Source organism: Pararge aegeria, chromosome 4 (genome assembly GCF_905163445.1).
Source record: "Pararge aegeria chromosome 4, ilParAegt1.1, whole genome shotgun sequence".
Taxonomy (NCBI): Eukaryota; Metazoa; Arthropoda; class Insecta; order Lepidoptera; family Nymphalidae; genus Pararge; species Pararge aegeria.
Window position 1 is genome coordinate 9,402,694 of NC_053183.1, and position 23,162 is coordinate 9,425,855.

The following is a 23,162-nucleotide window of genomic DNA, read 5'->3' on the forward strand; positions in this document are numbered from 1 at the left end:
TGCAGATTTAGCTACTATATTATTTTTATTAATAAAATTACTAAGAGCTAAGTATTAGGATTAAATTGATTCCGATTATAAGGTTGGAAAAATTACAAGAGTACCTTTGTATCCTCTTTGACTACTAGCTTTAAGCGGATATTCAGTAGTAACCTGCTAGGCACGTCGGAGAGTTCTATACAAAAATCTTGTGTGCTTGTAAAGTAAAACATTGTAAGGAAACTAAAAATCGAAATTAATTTTGGTGCTTTAATAACCTGCCCAAAATTATGGCTCCATGTTGTATCCAGCTTAAGTATGCTCTAATAGGTCTATATTTCGGAAGAGACTATTTTGATTCATTTACTTCTTTGTTATTAATACCTATTGATTTCTGTTTTTGTAAGCTTAATGTTGGTTAGTACCTATAAGATAGAAAATCTCTTCGTGTTCTCCACGAAAATTAAAAATGTAGAAAGTAGGTAGAGTTCCACACGATTGATAATGGTGGTTAAAACGATTGACACAGGTGCCAATATCACTACTAAGGATCACACATATAAATTGCAGTGGGATCAAAATGATAAACTAGTAGTCAAAGAGGATACAAAGGTCTAAAGTTTGCTCTATCGGTCTAACCTGTCAGGCCGTTTGGAGGTATAAACTTTATCCAGTACCTTTAGCCTTTAAATTATCTAGCACATGTTAGTAACTTTAGAATAAAATAGATTTTTAGAGGTTAAGTTTTCCACACATTAACGGATTTAAAAGGAAATTGTAGTTTTGACTTTATCCATTACTTTTTTAAGGACCAAGCAGGTTGCTCACTTATAAATAGAAGAACACGTCGCAAGGAATTCTTTCTATATCCATAAATCTGAAACATAGGTTATGATTCTCATGTGCGTTGGTGCCCGATGTGCAAATTCTGCTTGGCGGCAAAATAACAGGGCACCTTCGACATTATCTGATATATTATCTCGACCTAACGTAAATACAATATTTATAGATTGAAACCTAAAAGGATTTCTGGATAAATCTCTAAACATTGGATTCTGTATCCCGTTAATACTAATTCCAGAGGAATTTAGGTTGGGTACGTATTAATTTATTTTGTGTAAAGATAAAAATGGTACTCCCGGTGTGCGCTGATCCTTATTAAAACATAGAGTAAAACATAAAAGTAAAACGTCAAATAGTGTTTTACTTTGCAGTTGTTTTTTTAATTAATAATATTAATTGAAGTGCTAGGAATTTAGTAAGTTAACTATATAAAAGTGGAATAATTAATAAATAAAAAGAAAAATATAAAGAAACATTTACAAGAACTTCGGAATAATGGAAGATTTGGCAAGTTCTATCAATCAGTATGAAGACCAAGTAATTAATTTTTCTATTGTGTACATGTTATTTATGTTTTCCCTCTCCTTTAATTGTTCACATTTCACCAGTTATCAGTAGTGAGACAAGCACTCCAAACAACTAAAGATGCTGGAGAAAGAGAATCACTGTCTGCTCTGCAATCAGAGTTACAGGAACTTATTAGCCTAACACAAGAAAGTTTGGATGCCCAACAAGCCAAAGCAAACAAATCGCAGAGTAATTCTGTCGATAATGATAATGTAAATGAATTAGATGATGAATATGCTCTATTTATGGTAAGTTTTATAACATTCCCAAAAATGGATGAATAATCGGACAGAATGTGTAATGATTCCATAAGTTAGTTATAGCAAAACTAAAGAAGTATTTGAAGTTTTGATGATGTGATGAACATGAATGTTTTTCAGTGTCTGGGGGTTTATATGTATATTATAATTATTTATGTTTATTATTCATAAAAATATTCATCAGTCATCTCAGTACCCATAGCACAAGGTATGCTTACTTTGGGGCTAGATGGCAATGTGTGTATTGTCATAGTATATTTATTTACTTATAAAACTTACACAACATACATTTTGTTGCTTAGCTAACAATACAGCACAAGTCAAAGTAGCTAAGTATGAAGGAGATACAATAAAAGGCTCTGTTAACATTTCTACAAAAGTTGCATGACAAACCTGTGTAAAATCATTAAAATAAAAAAAAATGTGAGTAATATTGATAACCAGGTTAATTATTCATTTGATTTTTGCATTACATGATAAGAGAGAGTTTTTGTGTCTTGAAAACTTACTAATTTAATTTGTATGGGTTTAGAACAAAAGGAGTTTTAGACTATTTAAGGAGTGTTTCTTTTTGGTTTTCATTATCAGATTGAGCTACAGCAAAGCATGGCAGGGTTAATTTAGTTTGCTAATAAACTTATATATTTAATTATGAATTTTGAATATTTCATTCTTTACTAATTGATTTTTTAAGTACATATATATGCTTTTTTTCTAGAAAGAGATGGCAAAAAGTGGTGCCTTTAAAGATAAGAATGATTCAAAGGATAAATCTGAAAATAGCAGCCAAAATGAAAATAATGAAGATAGTGATATAGAGGTAACATTGTATTACTATAATTTGTATTTATTATTTGTCTTCTTAGGGCTCTGCTAGGGTTAAAGTATCACAAAACCATTTTACTAAAGACAACTATATTGCCTCAACATCAAATAGTACCTTTCCAAAGTATAGCAAGGAAGGTTTCTGGACTTCTAGGATGATTTCTAGCTATCCCAATATTTTAAGAAAAAATTATTGAAGTAACAATACTTTCAAAGAAAGATATTGCATAGAAGCAAGCAATATAGCAATACTTTTTGTGTTTACAAATGAGTCTGTCTAATCTCAGGAGAGTGTCTAATCATTGTATGTGATGTTGTTGTGGTTTTCAATAATCATTTCCTCAGATAAGCATTGTCTTTCTGAGGAAGGTTTTTCTCAGAATTCCATATAGACAATATATGACACTATCAAAACTGATTCCAATATAATATATATTGGAATCAGTTTATACTACAAATATTTTATGTTAAAGTCAGTTAATACTATAAAGTAATTTTTTTGAATAATAAGTTTTTTGAATATTATACTAAAACATTCTATTATATTGCACATTTAGGATGAGTTAGCCACACTTCTTGGCATGAGGTGCGCTGTGTACCACACACATACTTGGGGTGGACAGCCTAGTTTACATAATGCCATGGTCAGCTCTGCGGTGCCACGTCAAGATGATGATCAGTTTACTGACCTTCAGGTAAGCTGGAAAAATCTTATTTCAGTTGAAAAAAAAAAATTTGAAATGTAATTAGATGGCTCATCTCATTAAATTAATTTTTTAGAACTGGGAAAAAAATGGGACAATATTGCAATATTTTAAATCTTTTTCCTTGCTCTGATAGATGAGCTAGAATTGTTGTTTGTTGTATTTCTTTAGGTATTCTTGTAAATGGGGCTATCTATACATATAAAATTCAAATATTTCTAGGTGCGAGTTCTGTTTACGCACCCTACTCATCAAGAAATGTTACCATGCCCCTTTTTCTTGAATGGAGAATGCAAGTTCAGTGATGAACAATGTAGGTGAGTTTTTACAACTTTGAGAATTGATTATGGCAATACATTGTCGGCGACTAGCTTTTACTTTAGTTTAGAATAATTAATATATGTAGTAAAAGTAGTTTAATAATTATTATAAGCAGTTAACATTTAAGATATTTAGGTAGAATAGATTTTATTTAGATGTTAACTAGACAATTATTTAGTAATAAGATTAGATTGTTTAGTAGTAAGAATTATTATTAAATAAAGAGACCCCGAAGGGTTTTATTGGCGGTTGGACACATTGACGCTCGATAACTCACGACGAGTTCTCGACCGGGATTCGGATATAAATAGGCCTCTCTGACCGACCGCCAATCAGTCGACCCGGAGCATTGAAACTAGAAACATCTCGTCTTTTATTGTGAAGAACATCCTGAAACCTCAAGAACGGTGTCGCTACCCCCACCACGGGCTACGACTACCTGGAACACGGTGGAACTCACGACCGGAGTGCGTAGCAGACGGGCGCCGACCAGCGCACGAGACAGAACTCTAACTCTGTCTCAGAACATAAGGCAGGGTTCTTATACCTGCCTTATTTCGCGCCTCGTCACCCAGTGGGACACGTTCCCTTGGCGTTGGTTCGGCATAAAACGCCGATGCGCCGCAACAACATGTATCTTTTTCTTCTTCCTGCATGTAAGCATATTACTTGTTCTGCATGTTATATGTATTTATAAGATGCGTTGACCAATTTTATTTAAACTGCAAAAACTTGAAAAACTTCTTGTACAATCTTCTGCATGTAATAATTTCAAATTATTCTCATTTAAAGGGTTTAGGTATTCTTTTAAAACTATTAATTTATATGATATAGATTCCAAAGCTTAAAGTCAGTTTGAAATAACCAAATTGTAGAAAGAATAAAAGCCATTAGCAGTTTCAAGTACAAGATCAAACACAAGCGACCAATCAACCCAATCAATGCTTACACAAAGAATCAGCTGATAAATAGGTTGACAGATTTTGATGATCTTTACGGAAAAAAAATTTAATTACGATTAAATAGTAAACTTACAAATATATTTTAAACATTTGAATAAAAAATAATGTATAACAGTAATAAGCAATACTTCATCTTCATTACAAAGATAAAGTATTTTTCAGTGATAAAGCAAATATTTTTATTGGATGGGGGGTATACTTTTTAATTACAGATATTCTCATGGAGCTGTGGTACAGTTATCAAATTTAAAAGAAGCAATTGAACCTAACTATGCAAATATAAAAATTGGAAGCAGAATTCTATTAAAATTGAAACCACCAGATGATGAGGTATAGTTGAAAAAAATCGTCATCATTATATCAATTATCAACCCATTAATGGCCCTCAACAGGGCACAGTGTATGCTCTCACAATAAAATCCAGTGCGGATTGGTGGTATTCACACAACTTTTTTTTTACTACGACAATACACACTAAAACATTAATTTATTAACATTTATTTATTTTAGGATATGAGCGTTGTAAAAAAATCCACAGAGAAATATCACCTGTGGCACAGAGGGGTGGTGAAAGGTGTGGATGTGGAAAAGAAGTCTTGCGTCGCAAAGTTGGAACAAAACATCAAAACTGGAGACAAAAGAAAATCAGCTTCCGACGAATATAATGTACTGTATGAGGATATATTTCCACTTAGTAGTGAGTTTATGTTTTGATCATTAGGAAATCTTCTAATGCCCATTTTCTATATTTAACCTATCTGTAATCTATAGAATTTATATTTAGCAACATTGTTGAATAATTTTCGGTAACAGACTCCAGGGTAAGGAACTTTGCTTACCAACATATCAACAGATTACAGATAGATTGAATCTAGAAAACGGGCGTTAATCTGCTTGCTTTATCTGGGATATGTCTGTTATATTTATGTATATAATATATACTATATCCAATATTTGCACATTTATAATTCACCAAAATGAAAATGAAATATTTTGTTGATATAAATACATTGCAAATTATATGTAAAAAAATATTTCCTCCAGAAACGCACAACTTGTCATGGCCGCACTCGTGACGTCATAGGCAAATTAGTGCTCTATAGAAAGTCCTTGTTCCTACACTAAATATAATCAATTTTGATATTGATAATACAAAACTGAGCAACTCGATGTATTTTGTGATTACAAACTATCAGTTGCTCATACGCAGCGATTTTCGAAGTTCAAGTGGTAGAAAATTAACGTTTATATAGACGTGACGTCATTTAGCGTTTCACCTGTCTTGTCGGAACGCTAGCGAATTTATTGAAAATAATTAACAATCTCACTAAGAATATAAATAAAAATAAGTTTTTCATATTACATGAATCATATATCATTAAATTAGTACTATATTTTAGAGATTCTTTGCTACTGTAATCATGCCTATTTCTTTTAAACGATTTATTGATTTATTGTAGCGTTGTATACACAGCAAGTTTAGCCATGTGAAACCCCTTTAGTCTTTAATTTTACGCATAATCATACTATTACGTTAAATCGCTTGGCTATGCTAACCGTGTGATTATCAAAACAGTTCATCAATTTAACGCAGACCAAGTCTGGTCAAGTAACCTATTCTAAAATTGCACTATTTTGGAATGCGGAACTTGTCAGACTTGGCTAATACTTTTTTATGCCCTTGATATTCACTAGCATTAAAACAGTAATTATTTCACATGCCATACTGTATGTAGTCTGTATCCTAGCTTCTCTGATAACGTAACAAACTCACTGCGCGTTCATACCACGACCAAAATACTTTATTATGAAATTTCGCCAAAATCCCATAAATATTATTCATTAAAACTTTAAAAGTAGCCATAAAATATACAAAAAGCACTTCAATCCGTTGAAGAAGGACAGCTAGTGAGTGAGAAGTAGGAATTAGACGTGACAACTGTCATTTTTGTTTATAGCGGAAGGTGATGAATCGGATTCGGAGGACAGTTTGAGTGATACCGATTACCCAGATAGCAAAATACTTAGAACAGAAGAAGAAGCACGCGAACTGCTGATAGAAAAAAGCTTGCATAACAATGCGCCCGCAATGGGCGAGTGGGAACGGCATACTAGAGTGAGTATGTATTAATTTACTTATTACGCTTAGACATTTTATAGTTAAAATAAATAAATAAATATACTACGACAATACACACATCGCCATCTAGCCCCAAAGTATGGAGGGTAGAGGTAAGGAGAGTCATCTGTGTATATGAAAAAGTGTCGTCAAAATGTATTAAATTAGGATGGCGCCACATTTGCATCAGGGTAACTCCTAAAAGAAGCGCCAAATATAAATATTGTTAGAGTAGGCTTGAAAAATAAACAAGGAAGTATGGAGATACAAGGAAGTAAGGTTATATTTACCACAATATTTTGTACAACGTAAGTTGTTGAAATTCTCAATAATTAACTACTTTAGTCGATAATGACATTAATTTTTTTAACTCGGCATACTTCAATTCATCTACGATTGCTACATTCATACCATACCCTGTGCATCCACCAGCGCCATTGTGGAGGATTTTTGAACTGTTATTTAGCGCAACAACTGGACACTTTTTCAACTTTTCTCCCATATAAGATGACTCTCCTTACCTCTACCCTCCATACCCCAAAGTAAGCGTAGCTTGTGTTATAGGTACTAAGATGACTGATCAATATTTTAATGAATAATATACATAAATACTTATGATATAACATATAAACATCCAGACACTGAAAAACATTCATGTTCATCACACAAACATTTTTCCATTTGTGGGAATCGAACCCACGGCCTTAGACCCAGAAAGCAGGGTCGCTACCCACTGCGCTAATCGGCCGTTCAATTTTCGGCAGTTGCTATAGTCGTAAAAATGTAATAGGCCCGTTTTGACATTTGTGCAAGACCATAGAATGTAACTTGGAACGATACTGAAAGAAACAATAAAATTAAAATCAACTACATACAGTGTTTTAAAAAATACGTAAATTTTTTTGGGACGTCAAATAATATGAAAGAATATATCGCGAGTATTCTTTTTGCGCTTACTTTATAGTAGCATGCAATTTATAATTGTTGCGAAACGTTTCGAAAACAGTTTCGTTTTGACATTTGTGCAAGACCATAGAATGTAACTTGGAACGATACTGAAAGAAACAATAAAATTAAAATCAACTACATACAGTGTTTTAAAAAATACGTAAATTTTTTTGGGACGTCAAATAATATGAAAGAATATATCGCGAGTATTCTTTTTGCGCTTACTTTATAGTAGCATGCAATTTATAATTGTTGCGAAACGTTTCGAAAACAGTTACGTTCTCAGTCTTTTTTTTTTATTCTAGAGTTTGTAACCATTTTTTTTTACTGAATATCGAAATTAAATATTGTGTAGTAATCTTTACTGCAAAGAATGAGCTTGGTTCTCAAAGCCGCAAATAAAATTTTGAATTGAAGGCACTGGGTTCTAAATAATGAGTCTGAGTTGATGTATCTGACCAAGCGGAACGACTGAAGCGTCCCCGCGCGCACTGCGCAGTTTTTCGTTCCCCATCTTGTAAAGTTGACTGTGCGCTCGTTTAAGTTTGATATATACTGTTTAATATTACGGTAACTTTGGCTCTTCTACTTTGGACATTGATTAATTCGACGAGACAATGAGATAGAACACACAAAAAGGTTTTAAGATAAGTGGATAGATATGATTTTTTCTACATATATATTTGTCATCATGTCAACCGAAAGACGTCCCAGCTGGACTTATGTATTTTGGACGGAGTTCCAAATTCCATGGTTTTGTTTCGCTCCCGTTCAGCGGCGTTTGATGTCGTCTGGCCTACCGACGCTGCGTTTACCGGTACGGGGCGGCATTCCAGCACTTTGGGACTACAGCGTCCATTGGCTCTCCGAGCCATGTGCCCCGCCAATTGCCACTTTGCTTTCGACTCGTTGAGCTTTTAGGGGGCGCGTTAGGTTTGATTGAATTAACACGCACAAACACTTTCAAATCAGAAGTATAATATTTAAATATAACAAGAGCACATTACACAGCAAAAATTGAGGACAACACGAAATAATAATATAAAAGAAGGTGCGCACATAAAAAGTCTAATGATAGGTAGAATGCGCATACAGTCGAGTCGCGCGGAAGGTTTGGACTGCACTCCAGCGCCCGGCGCGTAGGCGACGATCGCGGTGGGAACTTCGCCGCGCCGGCGCGGGCTGCCGGCCGCGCGACCTAGTTTATTTTCGCCCGGGTATGCTCGTGAATTAAATTTTGTGTGTAAATAATTATATATTTATGTTATGTGGATGAGTTGGTGTGAATGTGTACGTAGTGTGATGTATGTAATACGAATACTTATAATAACTATGATATATATTATTAGGTATAGTGGTGTGCGAATGAATAAATAAAATAAACTGATATATATGTGTTGCCTACAAGCCGTGTCTTTAACTCTTTCCACTTCGTATTTGACCACGGCTCTCTCCATCGCCTGCTTAGTGACTCTGTGCCCAAAGTTAGCGACCACGTTTCAGTTAAAACCAATGCAATCTTTATACATAACTTAAACTGGCAACCTACTTGTAACGTTCATACGAGCCATCCGATTCAACACAAAGTTAAATTTACCCGGGTTAAGGTAAAAAAAAGATTTGAAGCTCTATAATAGATAGTAGTAGATAGTAGTAGTAGATATAAGTAGATAGATAAAATTCTAACTTCTACTACTACTATATGTTTATTCTAGAGTTATGTTCGTTTTAAGTGATAAAAATATCACATGCTTCCTGAAACCTGCATGCCTGAGAGTTCTACCTAATGTTCTCAAAAATGTGTGGAGTCAACCAATCCGCACTGGGCCAGCGTGGTGGAATACGGCCTTAACCCGTTCTCATTGCGGGAGGAGACCCGTGTCCTGTAGTAGGCCGGTAACGAATTGATATGATGATGATGAATAGCCTAGTGAGTAAGAATTCCATCTCTCTTTCGTGGGGACCGAGTTTGATCTCCGGCACGAACGCATCCCTTTCTTTTTGGAGATATACAATCCGTTTTAAGAAATAAATAAATCTTGCTTTAATAATTAAGCAAAACACCGTGAAGAAACCTGCATGCCGGAGAGTTCGCTACATTCTAAAAAGGGTGTGAAGGTTACCAATCCCTACTTGGCCAGCATCATTTTATCATCATCATCATTTCAACCAATTGACGTACACTGCTGGACAAAGGTCTTTTGTAGAGTTCCACAATCTACGGTCCTGGGCCGCTTGCCTCCAGCGGCTCCCAGCTACTCGCCTGATGGCATATGTCCACCTCGTTGGGGACCGACCTACGCTGCGTTTACTGGTGCGGGGTCGCCATTCCAGCACCTTAAGATGAGCAGCTTCACATGAAGCTGCACTGCACTAAGTCTAAGTCTTACAACCCTAATCATTCTTACTAGAGACCCGTGCTCTGAAATGGGCCGGTAACAGATTTATAATGATGTTGATATAAGGGTTTATGTAGTAACGTGTTACGTCACAGGGTATCGGCTCTCGCATAATGCTGTCGATGGGCTACGTGCCGGGCACAGGACTTGGCGCGGCAAGCGACGGACGCCTGCGACCCGTTGAGGCGCGCGCCACACCGCCCGGGAAAAGCCTGGACCACTGCATGGCCTTGAGTGAGAAGATGGCTTCACAGGACCCACTTAAGGTGACTATCTATTTATTTTTACACCTTGTCAGTACGGCACGGCCATTTACACTACACTTAAGGTCAGTGGCGTGCACTGGGTTTCTTACCAGGGTATGCATACAGCAGTAAAATTACATAAAATGGAAAAAATCCTCCTCTTATACGGGCTATATTTCAATTTTAGGGTATGCAGTGCTTTTGTGCATGTATGAAGTGCACGCCACTGCTTAAGGTGACTATCTATTTATTTTTACACCTTGTATGTACGGCAGGGCCTCTTACACTACATTTAAGGTGACTGTTTATTTATTTTCTCATCTCCTATTCCAATCAGCATTGGGCCAGCGTGCCCTGTAGTGAGCCGGTAATGGGTTGATATGATGATGATAATGATTCCAAATTATGTGCTTTCATAACTTAAAACATTTTATTCTAACGAAAATGATTTACAACGAACGCTCGCTCTCTCTTCACTCATCGCCTTATCTATATAGCTATAAGGATCGAAATTGTGATGGTGGCACTTTAGTTAGTTGTTCGTCGGTAAAAAATACTTATTACATGCTTTTTACAATGTCGGTTATTTTTTGACAATATTTTTTTTATATCTTATTGTCAAATGTTACCTATAAACCTTTATTCTGATTAAAATTTCAGGTTGAGCAAAAACTGAAAAGACTACAAAAGAAGGAAGAAGAACGCAACAAAAGAGCTTATGAGAGGGAAAAGGAAAGGGAGAGGAGAAATGTATTCAATTTCCTAAACAACACTTTAGGACAAAAACCGGAACAAACTACTAATGTAGCCTCTATCGATATCAAACAATCTACGAGCAAAGATTTAAACATAGAACAGTTTAAATTGGAAGAAGATTGTAGAAAGATCGAGAACGAAATTGTGAAATTAAATAGTACTTTATCTAAATATCCTCAAGGCACAAATGGTTATAGAAGCATTGCAATGCAAGTTTCAGAAAAAAATAAAGAGCTTAGTACGCTTCGAAACAAGGAAATGCAAATTGCAAAAGAGCAAAAACAAAGGAAAGACAAACAGAAAATGACTGTTTTTTAGCACACGAGACAAGCAGTAATGTACTTTATTGAGTACGTAATAAATATTTATGACAGTATTATAATAGTTTTATTATTATTTTGAAAGCCACATGTATCAAAATGTGCTTATCAATGTCGGCATTGGCAGACCAAAATTGTCTCTCAAAAATTAGGCACGAAATATCGTTTAATGGCTGACAAATCAATGGTAGTAATATCTGTTGTACAAACATTATTAATTAATTAGTTCATGGGGAATATTCGGAAAAGTGATGACCTATGGCTCTGAAACGTGGTCGCTAACTATGGGCCTCATGCGAAGTCTCACTCAAGTCAACTCACTCAGTGGGCGATGGGCAGAGCTATGCTTTGAGTATCGCTGACGTGATCAAATCAGGAATAGGATCTGTAGAGGAACCAGAGTTACCGACATAGCTCAGAGTCGCGAAGCTAAAGTGTTAATGGGCGGGCACATAGCTCGGAGAATTTAAAGTTCTGGACCGGCGACCTCGCACCGGTAAACGCAACCTTGGTAGACCCCCGACGAGATGAACGAAGACATAAAGCGGGTCGAGCTCTGTCATAAAAAGCTACTAGTGTGTTCTATTCTACTATTACTAGTGTGTTGCGGCGACGCATAGTAAGTTTGACGCATAGTGCTAGTAAAATTTTCTATCTCGGAGATTTTCTTCATTTTATATCATGCATACCCTGTGCATACCCTCTATGCACGCCATTGAGAACGCTACAGCATTAGTGCCCTGGCGCTTTAAAGCATTGTGTTAACCGGACGATAGTTGTGTTCCTCAACTTATCTACTTGAATCAAAGTTGTGTAACCGTAGTCCACCGCGCTCGTAGCCAAGTAGACTTTACACGCATTGAGAACATTTTGGAGAACTCTCAGGCATGTTTGTTTTTTTCTCGTTGTTTCCTTCATCGTTAAGGCAAGTGATCGAAGTTGGTCCTCCCGTAAGAGAGACCGAAGCCCTAACTAGTAGGCTTTTACCGCTTTTTCAGTTTCAGTTATTTTTTTTCTTGATTACATTTACAACAATTATTATTTAGAGTTAAAGGAAATAACAAAAATTTATAATTACAAATTTCTATATTTACATGTGATGTTTTTAGTTTAAAATAAGCGTACATGGCATATAATTACAATTAATATATGAAATATTTTCTCTATAAATTAGATATTTGTACTATCAAACAATATTACAAAGTACTTATAAATGTTAATGGATAGTGTGACTAGCAAATAATATTTGCCGATTATATAAAATTGTAATATTTTAGCGACAGTGGGTCAAATGTTTTACAACTTAAATTACCTAATATTACCTACGCTATACCTAGTTTAGGTATGGAATCGAGGCTTCACAAGCCTGATTTATTATTTCCAAGCTATCCTTAAAATTTTGCATATCAATTGTTATTAATTTATATATACCTGTTACGGGCAAAATGATTACTACAGGCATTGACCGGGCAATCTGAATAATGCGTAGGGAAACCTAGCAATGTGGTTAATAACAATTGAGACTTATTTATTTATTACACAGTATACATTATGAATACTGATAAAATAAGTTTTTCGCAATACTTTTATAATTTTATTTGCGGCGTAGTTTTATTTTATTAAGTTTTATTACTTAAGTGAATTTACTATAGGGAAATTCAATATAAAATTACAGTTATGTGTAATTTTTTGGTGTATAAATATTTGAGGTGAACGCGAAGTGGTCTAGCAGACAAGCGAATCCTTTTCACTAATATTAAATTAATGAATTAATGATTTTCTGACAATGATGCTGATTCTGTTGCACACAAATTAACTTAACTGGTTGATAAATAGTTCTATTTTTTCTACGGGAAACATACTGAAATTCAGAGATTGGTTTACGACAGTAATCACATTTCCCGATTCGCAATATTAATATTCACACTACCCTACTAATCACTGAGCCCGCAACATATCGATTATATTATCTACATTAAAAATGAGTATAAAGGTGATAATTTTGCATAACATTATACTCCAAGTAACAATTAAAACATACTCTTAAGATTTGCTACGTGAGCAAGACACATTTGTACTTTCCATTATCCTGCGGGATTATGCTTTATTTTTTTGACATTTGGTTATTCACATTCACAGTGCCCATTTAGTTCAATAATCGCTTGTGATCTCACACATAACCGTCACGTTGAATGAAAGTTGCGGCATTATCGATATGACAGGTTTGTTAGAGATAAGATAGTTGCAATTAAATCGCTTAAATGTCAATAAAATTACAACATAAACCTGCAGGCTGGTGTAGTTAACGTATTCGTAAACTATTTTATATAACTGCACTATGCCAATACACTGAAAAGATGTTATTCGGAAGAATGAGGGCTATCGAGTGTAGGCTACAGAAGACGCCAGTTGTGAATAAATATAAATGCTTTTGAAATCAGCGTTCAGAAAGAATCCTTTTCTGAATAATCCTAAACAAAATGGAGACTACGTAAAACTGAGGCTGATTAACAACAATATTTCATTGCAACAATGGAAAAAACATTAGTCCGTTAGAATAATATAATATCAAGCCTATTTTAACACATAATTATAATAGGCCTTACATATTTTACTTAAATTAAATTAAAACAAATAAAGAGGAAAAAAGGTTTTTCTTAAAGTAGTGTACGAAATTGAAATTATACAAACTTGTTTATTACCTTACAACTATGGAGGGTAGAGGTAAGGAGAGTCATCTGTGTATATGAAAAAGTGTCGTCAAAATGTATTAAATTAGGATGGCGCCACATTTGCATCAGGGTAACTCTTAAAAGAAGCGCCAAATATAAATATTGTTAGAGTAGTCTTGAAAAATAAACAAGGAAGTAAGGTTATATTTACCACAATATTTTGTACAACGTAAGTTGTTGAAATTCTTAATAATTAACTACTTTAGTCGATAATGACATTAAATTTTTTAACTCGGCATACTTCAATTCATCTACGATTGCTACATTCATACCATACCCTGTGTATCCACCAGCGCCATTGTGGAGGATTTTTGAACTGTTATTTAGCGCAACAACTGGACACTTTTTTAACTTTTCTCCCATATAAAATGACTCTCCTTACCTCTACCCTCCATACTTACAACTAATGGTCGCTATAACGTATAGCTGTTAAATTTTGACGTTTGGTTCTCCATATAAAACTACAGATATACGCTAACGCGGTTGTGATGTCAGTTACATGAACACTTGCCCTTAGGTCAGAAATTGATAATTAAACAATCTGATTCTAATCTTCATATACATTGACTAGTGCTATATTTTTCTATACCCTATTGACAAGGATAGCTCATCTGATTTTATACGATCTAAAGATTTTGGATAAAATAGATTATTTATATCTGTATGCCTTGAATGGCAGCCCTTAGTGTCTTAAAGACCCACCAATCCATATCTGTTTTTGATAGCTCCCATTCCACGCTCGACGTTGTGTATTGACACGTGGCATTTGTCATATTAAGATTCATTAAAACTTGTTAACATGCGATTTCAAATTCTCTGCCTGCGTAATTAAATTAATCCTATATTATTTTATGCTAAAATCTACCTACTTATGCATTGAAAATTTACTAAACGGATTCATCACAGAGATTTGTTGAACTCATATAAGGGCTCGCACACACTTAAACGGATTGCACCATAATGCATTATTTCACGTTCCATACATTTTATGACTGCATCATACATGGATGTAGCATCATTATAATGATCGTAGAGTAATAATAATTATTACTATCTTTTTCTTCTCCACTATTACTAACATAGCGGAGTAGACAAGGATAACAATAATTATAATAGTACATACAAAATGTATGAAAAAACATTAATTACGGTGCTGCCCGCAAAGATTTGCGCTTAGCATTACCATCACCTTTCATTCTGTCCTTTCATACTAAGTCGAATCGCATTGTGTGAATCATCACAGTAGCCATAATTGTAGTAGTAATGTCCATTTGAATACATCCATACATTATTCCAACAGCCATAGCTAAAAAATAAATAATTAAAATTGCTTCTTGCTTATTTTTTTCGGTAAGTAAAATATTATACACTGTTCCTAAAATTATTTTTTTTGATAAATTATTTATAAAAAAACATAGTATGAAAAAACACAGTAACAAAACTGCGACGAACTAATGATTATTATTTTTGTTCGTTTCAAAATTGCATCGTATAGTTTGTCACCTTGCAAATCGATTGGCAATAAAAGTCCTACGGCATGTATTAAGAGCGTTACATATTTTAATTAGGAGCAACCTATGCATCGAAATAGGAACCATATTGAGTGCAACGAGGCGTTAATTCTCTATAACATAAAAATCGCAAAACACTCTTTACCATATTTTGAACGAAATGGGAATTCAAAATCGAAAGTGTCTGTTGACTAGGTAATCACGGACATTTCGTATGCGTTTTTTTTTTTTAAATTATCAGATAGCCTTGCGCATCATGCCTGATAGAAAGCAAGCATGGTTTTGGGATTTGGGGCTTAGTTTGAAGCGAACTTGCCTAGAAAATTACTTATCACTCTAGCCTTGAAGGTTCTCTAGTTTTACGTGGCCAGAAACACAAGATGCCGAAGAGTTCGTGTCACGTTATGTAAGAGTTCTGTATATTCTTTTGCGTTGTATAATAAACATACAGTCAATACTACTTTATGCGCTACTGGGACAATTCAATTCTCATTCTAATTAGCGGCTACGCTTTCATAATATATAATACATTAGAGAGTGACAAAGAAAGAGAGACTTGTTTCTACTACACTAAGTGTTGAAATAATTAAATTGTAACAAATAAGTACACGTATATGAGACTCCTTGTCGCGATAACTTACACGCCTTTTCCGGCGACGATGTGAGACGACTTGCTTAAAGCGTAGATACCCAAGTTTTACTCCAGTACTATAAGGGTTGTGTGTTGATTATCGACAAACGCTCGCCATTTTCTATCGAGTATCGAAAAAAACAGAGTAAAAAAAACCTTATTAACCTTGTTTTAAAGCTTATGTTACGCAACAATTCTTAACGGGCAAAACTTTAAAACGTTGGTCATTGGTTCCAATTTACTTTGATGTAAAAGTGTTGTAATACTGGACGAAGACGAGTCGAAGATTGCGAGCATCCAAACATCCCACTAACTACTTATGACTGAATCTAAAATTAAAGGTTTTGCTATTTAAGTTTATGTAACCAAAGTTGCCTCATGATTCCCTCTTACATGTTTTTTATTTAACTGGAATTTTGTATGAAAACTCTTCAAGGATCTAAACGATAATCAAGTCACCTTTTTACCAGATTTTGGCATACCCCTATAGCGGATACATTGTGATGTCTTTATTACGTCTTTATACGTAGCTTCTGATATTACTATGGAATTACGTATGAGGAATCTGAGAAGGTCGCATCATGAGATTCACATTTTCCTATATTAGTTTGTTTATAGGTGAGAAATTCACTGCTAATGCTCTTCTCACAACAATCACTGAACAAATCAAATAACTCCAATGCAACTAATCGTTTAGGTACCTACATTTCTGGTTGCATTGCAGTCTAACAATAGTTTTCGATAAAAAAAGGCCAGAATATCTTGGAAATGTACCTATGGGTTTTCCCAAAAAGTCGCCGATTGTTGTACCTAGAGCCAGAGCTAAAAATGCAAAAGCAAGCCAAACTCCAAAATGCTCTTGCAAATAAAGCTCAATACAAATTACTACCTATCTTCTCTAGGTATTACTTTATTGGTACACTGCCGACGAATTATTTATCTTTTGGGTTTGTACTTTTATTAAGAAAAGACTAGGATGAGTCGGAATTCAAAGCAGACTTTTTTTGCCTCCTTGTGTGACATCGAATTTCCCTTTTAAGCGTTGTTTTAATTTACTCAAGGTCTCGCAAACTTCTTAAACGTTCTGCATGTTGACTGACAATATTTAACATTTAAAAAAGTTGTTTAATTGAGTTATATTTTAGTTCATAAGGTATATGGAAGAAGCGAGCGCTAATTCCTTTATTACGTTTTTAGGCATCATAATATTAAATTTATCGATTCTTGAATTTTCACACCGTTACTAAATGAAATCCTTTAAAGATGCCGATTCTGTTGTTGTTCAAATCTCTAAACTAAACCTAACCTAATGTAATGCAAAAATAAAGGGTAGCAATATTTTTAAACCTGTAAATTCAGTTTCGAGAATTGTGTAAAACAGAATTAGTGCTATTCATTTAGTTACTAATGCCATCTTTCACAAAATGTCATCATCTTTAGTATGAATTCTTTCGCGCCTTTGAACGATGAAATTCAGAAAAGTCAAAACTCATAACGTAGATTAGGAAAAGTGTTCAAATATCACATTAGTCCCACATTTTTTAAAAGATTTCGCATAGTAACGACGATAATAGATGCGTTCATGGTGCAAATTCTGTTGAACACAAACCTCTAAACAAACTAAAATGCCTAAAATATGCCATCCTTTTCCTAGGCAAACATAGTGCCAAGAACAACACTACGTTAAACCAGACAATTAAGTTTATTAAAAAGATTTGTTTTCAATATAATCTGCGCTATTGTAAGACCTTTTATAGTACAATGATTTATTAGGTTCCGCGAATGTAATCCAGCTCATGTGTAGTTAGTACTAGAAGGATCGCGCGATCAGTAACTGTGGATTTATATTAACTTAAACTATGTCGCTAGGAATTAAATAGAGTGTGATGTGATGAGATTGTGTACACTTTAGAGCTTCGTAACCCACTAGTTAACATTTATTACAAAAAAATAAAAATCGGATAATTTGATAAAACAGTGTTTTTATCATTGTAAATATTCATAATGGCGTACATTCAGGCGTAAATTAAACAGTGGTTTGATGAACACCATAAGATGGTTATCAAATACTAAACATTAAGCAGGGTTTACGTTGAGTTAGTTCCTGAGTTAGTCGATATTAAGTATAAAAATGCACTACGATTTGAATGCCATAGAGAATTGTGGCCATGACAATGTAAGGCAGTTTTTCAAGGCCGTTATCCGGATCTACTGTCTCCACTTTCAAGTAAATATATGACACTCTTAAATACCCCAGGCCTTGAAATTGTAAACGAGTATATATCTAGGCCACACGATAGATTAGTCCTATTCCGAGAAAGAGGTTGAACCGAATCCAACTCTGGAGTGCAGCGTTCGGGATGTTTCGGAACGTCTTCTCGTCTATATTTTTAGACCAAACAAAGAACATTGCGTGGAATGACTAATGGCTGAACATGCTTGCATACCATGGAGAAAATCTTTATTTCATGAAAACAGGAATGGGAAGATCCTTTAAAGAACCAGAGTTATCGGCAAAGTTAACAAACCCCTCACTAGGTGGACAGAGTTCAAACTAGTCGTAGAGAACCGCTGAATACAAGCGGCACAAGACCGTGCAAAATGTAAATCCCCATAAAAACCTATATCCAGTAAACGATATAGTGAAACGATGTGATGACCTTGACAATAACTCTTACTTCTCCTGAGGATTTGCTGATTTACGATAGGAGAGGGACACAAATTATGTTTGTGTTTTCAATTGATACCTTTTCAGCTATTGTCTTCTTCCTGCGGTTTAAATCAATAAATTTTTGTTCCTTGTTCCGTCATACACTTCGCTCAGTCTAACTTGACCGAGATAAAGTTGGCTCTATCGAGACATTCGCGCAAGTATCATTTACAAATCTCACCTCAGAATATAGAATTCCCAAAAACTAGTTTTTCAGCCACTAATTACTTACCCGGTCAACTCGGATGACGCGTATTGTAAAGGTTGGTCCTATCCAACTAAACTAACTTGTAATAAATGCCGACTAGTGAATACATGGTTAAAGTACTTATTCTTGTGTGTGTGCGACTTCAACCCAAAAGCACTATGTGTGTGTGCAATGTGTGTACGCTACGTAGGCCGCAGACGGGCGACTACGCACGCCATGGCGTCGTCCACTGAGTCGAAGACGGGCACTCCGGCGCGCCGGGCTAGGTCCGTTAAGTAGTGACGCCCGCGGTTGTAATCTCGTACCGCTGCTTCGCTGTACTGTGAAAAAGGAAGTTAAGCGTAATATATATTGCGAATTTCGCAGAAGATTAAGTTAAATTGGGATGCACTTTTTTATAATTTGAACATTTAACTTGGTGTGCTCAGGGCAGTATTGCGCGCCTGGATACAAATCTAGCAGACGGAAATACGAGAACAGCGGTGTAACTTCGGTCGCTACCAACATGCGGGGTTCGGGAGGGAAACAAGGCGCCGAGCGGCTACTTACGAATGTTACGGACATTGCGCGTCTTACCTTCATACGTATAGCAATCATTTTACTATATTAGTCTGATTACCTTTGTGAGCTGTGTTACCTAGTATTTCTACAGTAAAAGTAATTTATTCCTACAGTGCTACTATTATTTGGACAGCCAGAGCTCCCTGGTACCTAAATAGGGAACTGGCTCCACTATGGTGCTTAGCTTCATGTGGCTGTAATCTTACCGGCAACCACGCCCTTTAGACTAAACGGCAGAAATAAGCAAGGCAATTACTGCCTTGCTTATGGTACTTCCCCAGGCGAGCTGTTTCTACACTATTCTACTACTAAACCAACTACAGGCACGGGGTTCAAAAAACAAGTGAGTTCAATCTGCACACGAGGCATGATTGTGCCGAAATCTGATCCAAACGGGTCCTTAAGTGTTTTTTATACCCGTGCGGAACACAACGCAATTTCTGGTCGGAATACTTATTTTGCGAGTGCTGCAAACATGGCACGGATTAACGTATGGAAAGTCGATTGCTCATCACCAAAACTGTTGGGTCTCCTCTTCAATTGCGCTGGCGTTACCTGACCCGAAACTAATTGGTCTCCTGTGAAGTTGTGCCCGGAATGTTTAAATGACATGCGAACTATGTTTTCTTCTGTTGCAATTTTATGTCTTAAAAGTGTGAAGCGATAGGCGGTACTTCTTGGTCTAATGCAAAGTGTCTGGCTGGAGTAGTAATACGTGTCGGTACATACCGGATGCGCCTTAGCGGGGTCCATGGGTTGCACGATTAGCACCGTGTGCTGCGCGCGCAGTCCCATGTAATGTGCCGCCAGCACCATTGCCGAAAAGCTCGGCGCCTCTGCACTTAGTGCGAACACCAGCACGCGTGATCCCAGCAATTGCTCCTCGTCGTACGTGCCTGCGGGTCACACGATATTGGTTAGCGCAAAATTTCAAAAATGCAGGTTATTCAAGTTAAAAGAAAATACTGTAGTATAGTTCTTCCCAAATAGCGCCACTTTGTGTTTTTGTTAGTGGGTATGCCAACATAAAATACGCGTGCTAAACTGCATGCTTAGTTAATTATGGTCTCCTAGTGAGGCAGCAACAATAATTAAATTTTAGGACATCATAACACAATTAAAAATGTTTTTTTGTATTTATTTCTTTGTTTTACATAAATAATAAATAATAATTTGGTACTATGGGGGGGGACTAAAAAATACCTTTGAAGGGCTGCGGCGTGACGTCCTCCGAAACAGTATAATAGTCCGAAGCGCTAAGCCTGTCCACGGGCCGATCGGAGTCCGGTGCCCTCTGTCTCAGCTCCACGTCGTTCAGTGGTGACGATGGGGGTGAAGGCGTGTGGGTATCGGGCCTGGGTTTCTTGTCTCGGCACGGCGACTCGGGCGCAGGTGCCGTGCGGCGGGCGGGCGCGGAAAACATGCGCGTGTAGTCGTTTGCGCGCGGTATCACGTACGTGTAGCCCTCCCGTCTGAGAATCTCCTCGGGTCGCCTGCTGTTTGACTACAGGGAAAGAAGAGTATCCTATATTATACTTCGTCCGCTTGAATAGTTTACGGTACATCTGCTTTGGAAACTATGTGAAATTAAATAAATAAATACATAAACACAAATAAATGGAGATAGAATATACCTTGGATTTGTACAGGTTACTTTTTACCCCGTAAAAAATTCTTTGCTTACCGCACGTTTTGTGAAAAACTGAATTTTACGTCTATAGATATAGTTTGGTATAGCAAACTTCATCGAAATAGATTTATTCTAGCTGCCATACATCACAAATATCAGACACTAAGGACCTATCATAGTTCTGCACGGGTATAAACTAGAAAAAAAGAGTGAAACCACAAAATAATAAATTTAAAGGCCGTAAGTAAGTCTTTAAATTCATTTTTTGGCGACTTGGTTGCAATGAGAATGCGAATGCGAATTTTATTGCGATTTACAACAAAACTAAATTAAGTTTTATTACGTGTATAAACGGTCTGCGCAAACCTCGTTGTTCGGTTAAGGAAGAGTTATCGGATAAACACAGACGCGGAAATATATACTAAGTATATAATATGCAGAGTTAGAAATTTTATGATTATTATTGAATGAACGAAGTTACTCATTTTATGTAGCGCACAACCACGTTGCCTTACTGTTACAGACGATCAGTGAAAGTTTTGGCATTCTCTCGTAAATTTTTAGGTTAATATGGTAACTGACATTCATGGTTTGTAGGTCAATAGATGACGCGTTTTGTGAGCAGGCGGCTAGTAAAACTTGGTTTCAAACTAACTGTGGCTCGCGACTACATCCGCGTTTGATATCAGTTTTTAAACTCAGCGGGAATCTATTATTTTTCCACTATAAAAAGTTTCCTTTATGTGTACTATTCCAACTTTATTTGTGACAAATTTAATCAATATCGTTTTAGCGGCTATCTTGTGTAAAGCTATTTATTATGTGTAAATCCGCGGGAACGAAACTTAGCGGGATAAAATCTACCTACGATATGGCTAGTTTGTTGGGTTATAAGCCTTTCATTACGGTATTAAGGTTCAATTTGGCTCGCATCATCGCAGTCTAGGTAAATATAATGAGAAGATAACAGCGCTTCCGTGAACAAATAAATAAATTTAAACTGTTACGCAACGCTGTTAGTACAGCTATTTAATTAACAGTGACGACAAAATAAACAGTATTACAACAGTTAACAGTTAATACTGGCAGTACAATTAGCAATTTTCGTGAGACTTCTCAGTATGTATATGCGAACTGCAGTACCCAGCTGAAATTTTCGTGAAGAATAGATAACCAGAATATTCAGAGGGGTGGTCCACACTGTTATTATAAATGCGGAAATGTATTTGTTTGATTGTCCTTCCTTCGCGCCCTAACTTAGCAACCAATTAACTTAATTTTTGGTTAAGAGTTAGTTGAAAGGTCGGAAAGTAATATAGGCTACTTTTATCCCAAGAAAACAAGCTGTTCCTAAGAAACTTGTCAGTCTTGCCCGCGTTCTTCGTCCGCCTGTATTACGGTTTTGTACAATTCCCGTTTTTACTTTTTGTCTTTTTTTCTTAATTTAATACCCAAATTTTTCTGGGATAAAAAGTAGCCTATGATACTCTCAGTCTATTGTTTAGTTACAACTTTTACGAAGGACAAACAAGGATAAGGATAAAAATGTCCAAAAGCCCAAATATCATCGGAGGATCCTAACTCGCCAAACATTACCCCCTAAGGACGTCCTAGTGCTTCGGTGGAAATACTTGAGTATCCTCAAGTATTTTCAACCTTACTCTACTTTATTTACACTTTTTTTTATTAATTATACCAATTCGATTAAAATAGTCATCGTTAAGACATGACAACGTCTGTCGGGTCAGCTAGTTTTAAAATAAAAACTTACGGGGAATGCTCCGCCGAGGTAAACGTCGTGAACAGGCGCACCCAACATGGCGGGTAGCCTCTCTAACCGTCGCTCAGTGCCCGGCGTGAAAACTGAATCTCCACTGCTACCTCCTGACGCCGTGCCCTCTTCCACTGCACTTCTATTACCACCATTCTGT

The 23,162-nt window shown here is 36.0% G+C and overlaps 2 protein-coding genes across 7 annotated transcripts in view; one reads left to right on the forward strand and one right to left on the reverse strand.

The window, feature by feature from the left end:
- The first annotated feature begins 57 nt into the window (after positions 1-57).
- LOC120637692 (zinc finger CCCH-type with G patch domain-containing protein) lies at positions 58-11,305 on the forward strand. 2 transcript variants are annotated; one of them, XM_039909644.1, is made up of 10 exons: positions 58-1,075; positions 1,431-1,637; positions 2,368-2,469; positions 3,032-3,169; positions 3,401-3,495; positions 4,674-4,791; positions 4,972-5,158; positions 6,420-6,577; positions 10,023-10,193; positions 10,833-11,305. In XM_039909644.1, exons 2-10 carry the CDS (start codon positions 1,635-1,637, stop codon positions 11,244-11,246), a joined length of 1,386 nt encoding a protein of 461 aa, XP_039765578.1. In that variant the 5' UTR covers positions 58-1,075; positions 1,431-1,634; the 3' UTR covers positions 11,247-11,305. The 2 variants fall into 2 exon arrangements, with proteins under 2 accessions (XP_039765578.1, XP_039765577.1); XM_039909643.1 differs by lacking the exon at positions 58-1,075 and adding an exon at positions 1,183-1,359.
- Positions 11,306-14,263: 2,958 nt separating this feature from the next.
- The window catches only part of LOC120623219, an 87,232-nt gene continuing 78,333 nt past the window's right edge, over positions 14,264-23,162 (reverse strand). For all 5 annotated transcript variants that reach the window (XM_039889111.1, XM_039889110.1, XM_039889108.1 and 2 more), the window contains 4 exons: positions 23,003-23,158; positions 20,805-21,105; positions 20,331-20,497; positions 14,264-19,360 (listed from right to left, as the gene is read on the reverse strand). In XM_039889111.1, the coding sequence (XP_039745045.1) occupies positions 19,223-19,360; positions 20,331-20,497; positions 20,805-21,105; positions 23,003-23,158 (762 nt within the window). In that variant the 3' untranslated portion in view covers positions 14,264-19,222. The remainder of the gene's footprint in view (positions 19,361-20,330; positions 20,498-20,804; positions 21,106-23,002; positions 23,159-23,162) is intronic.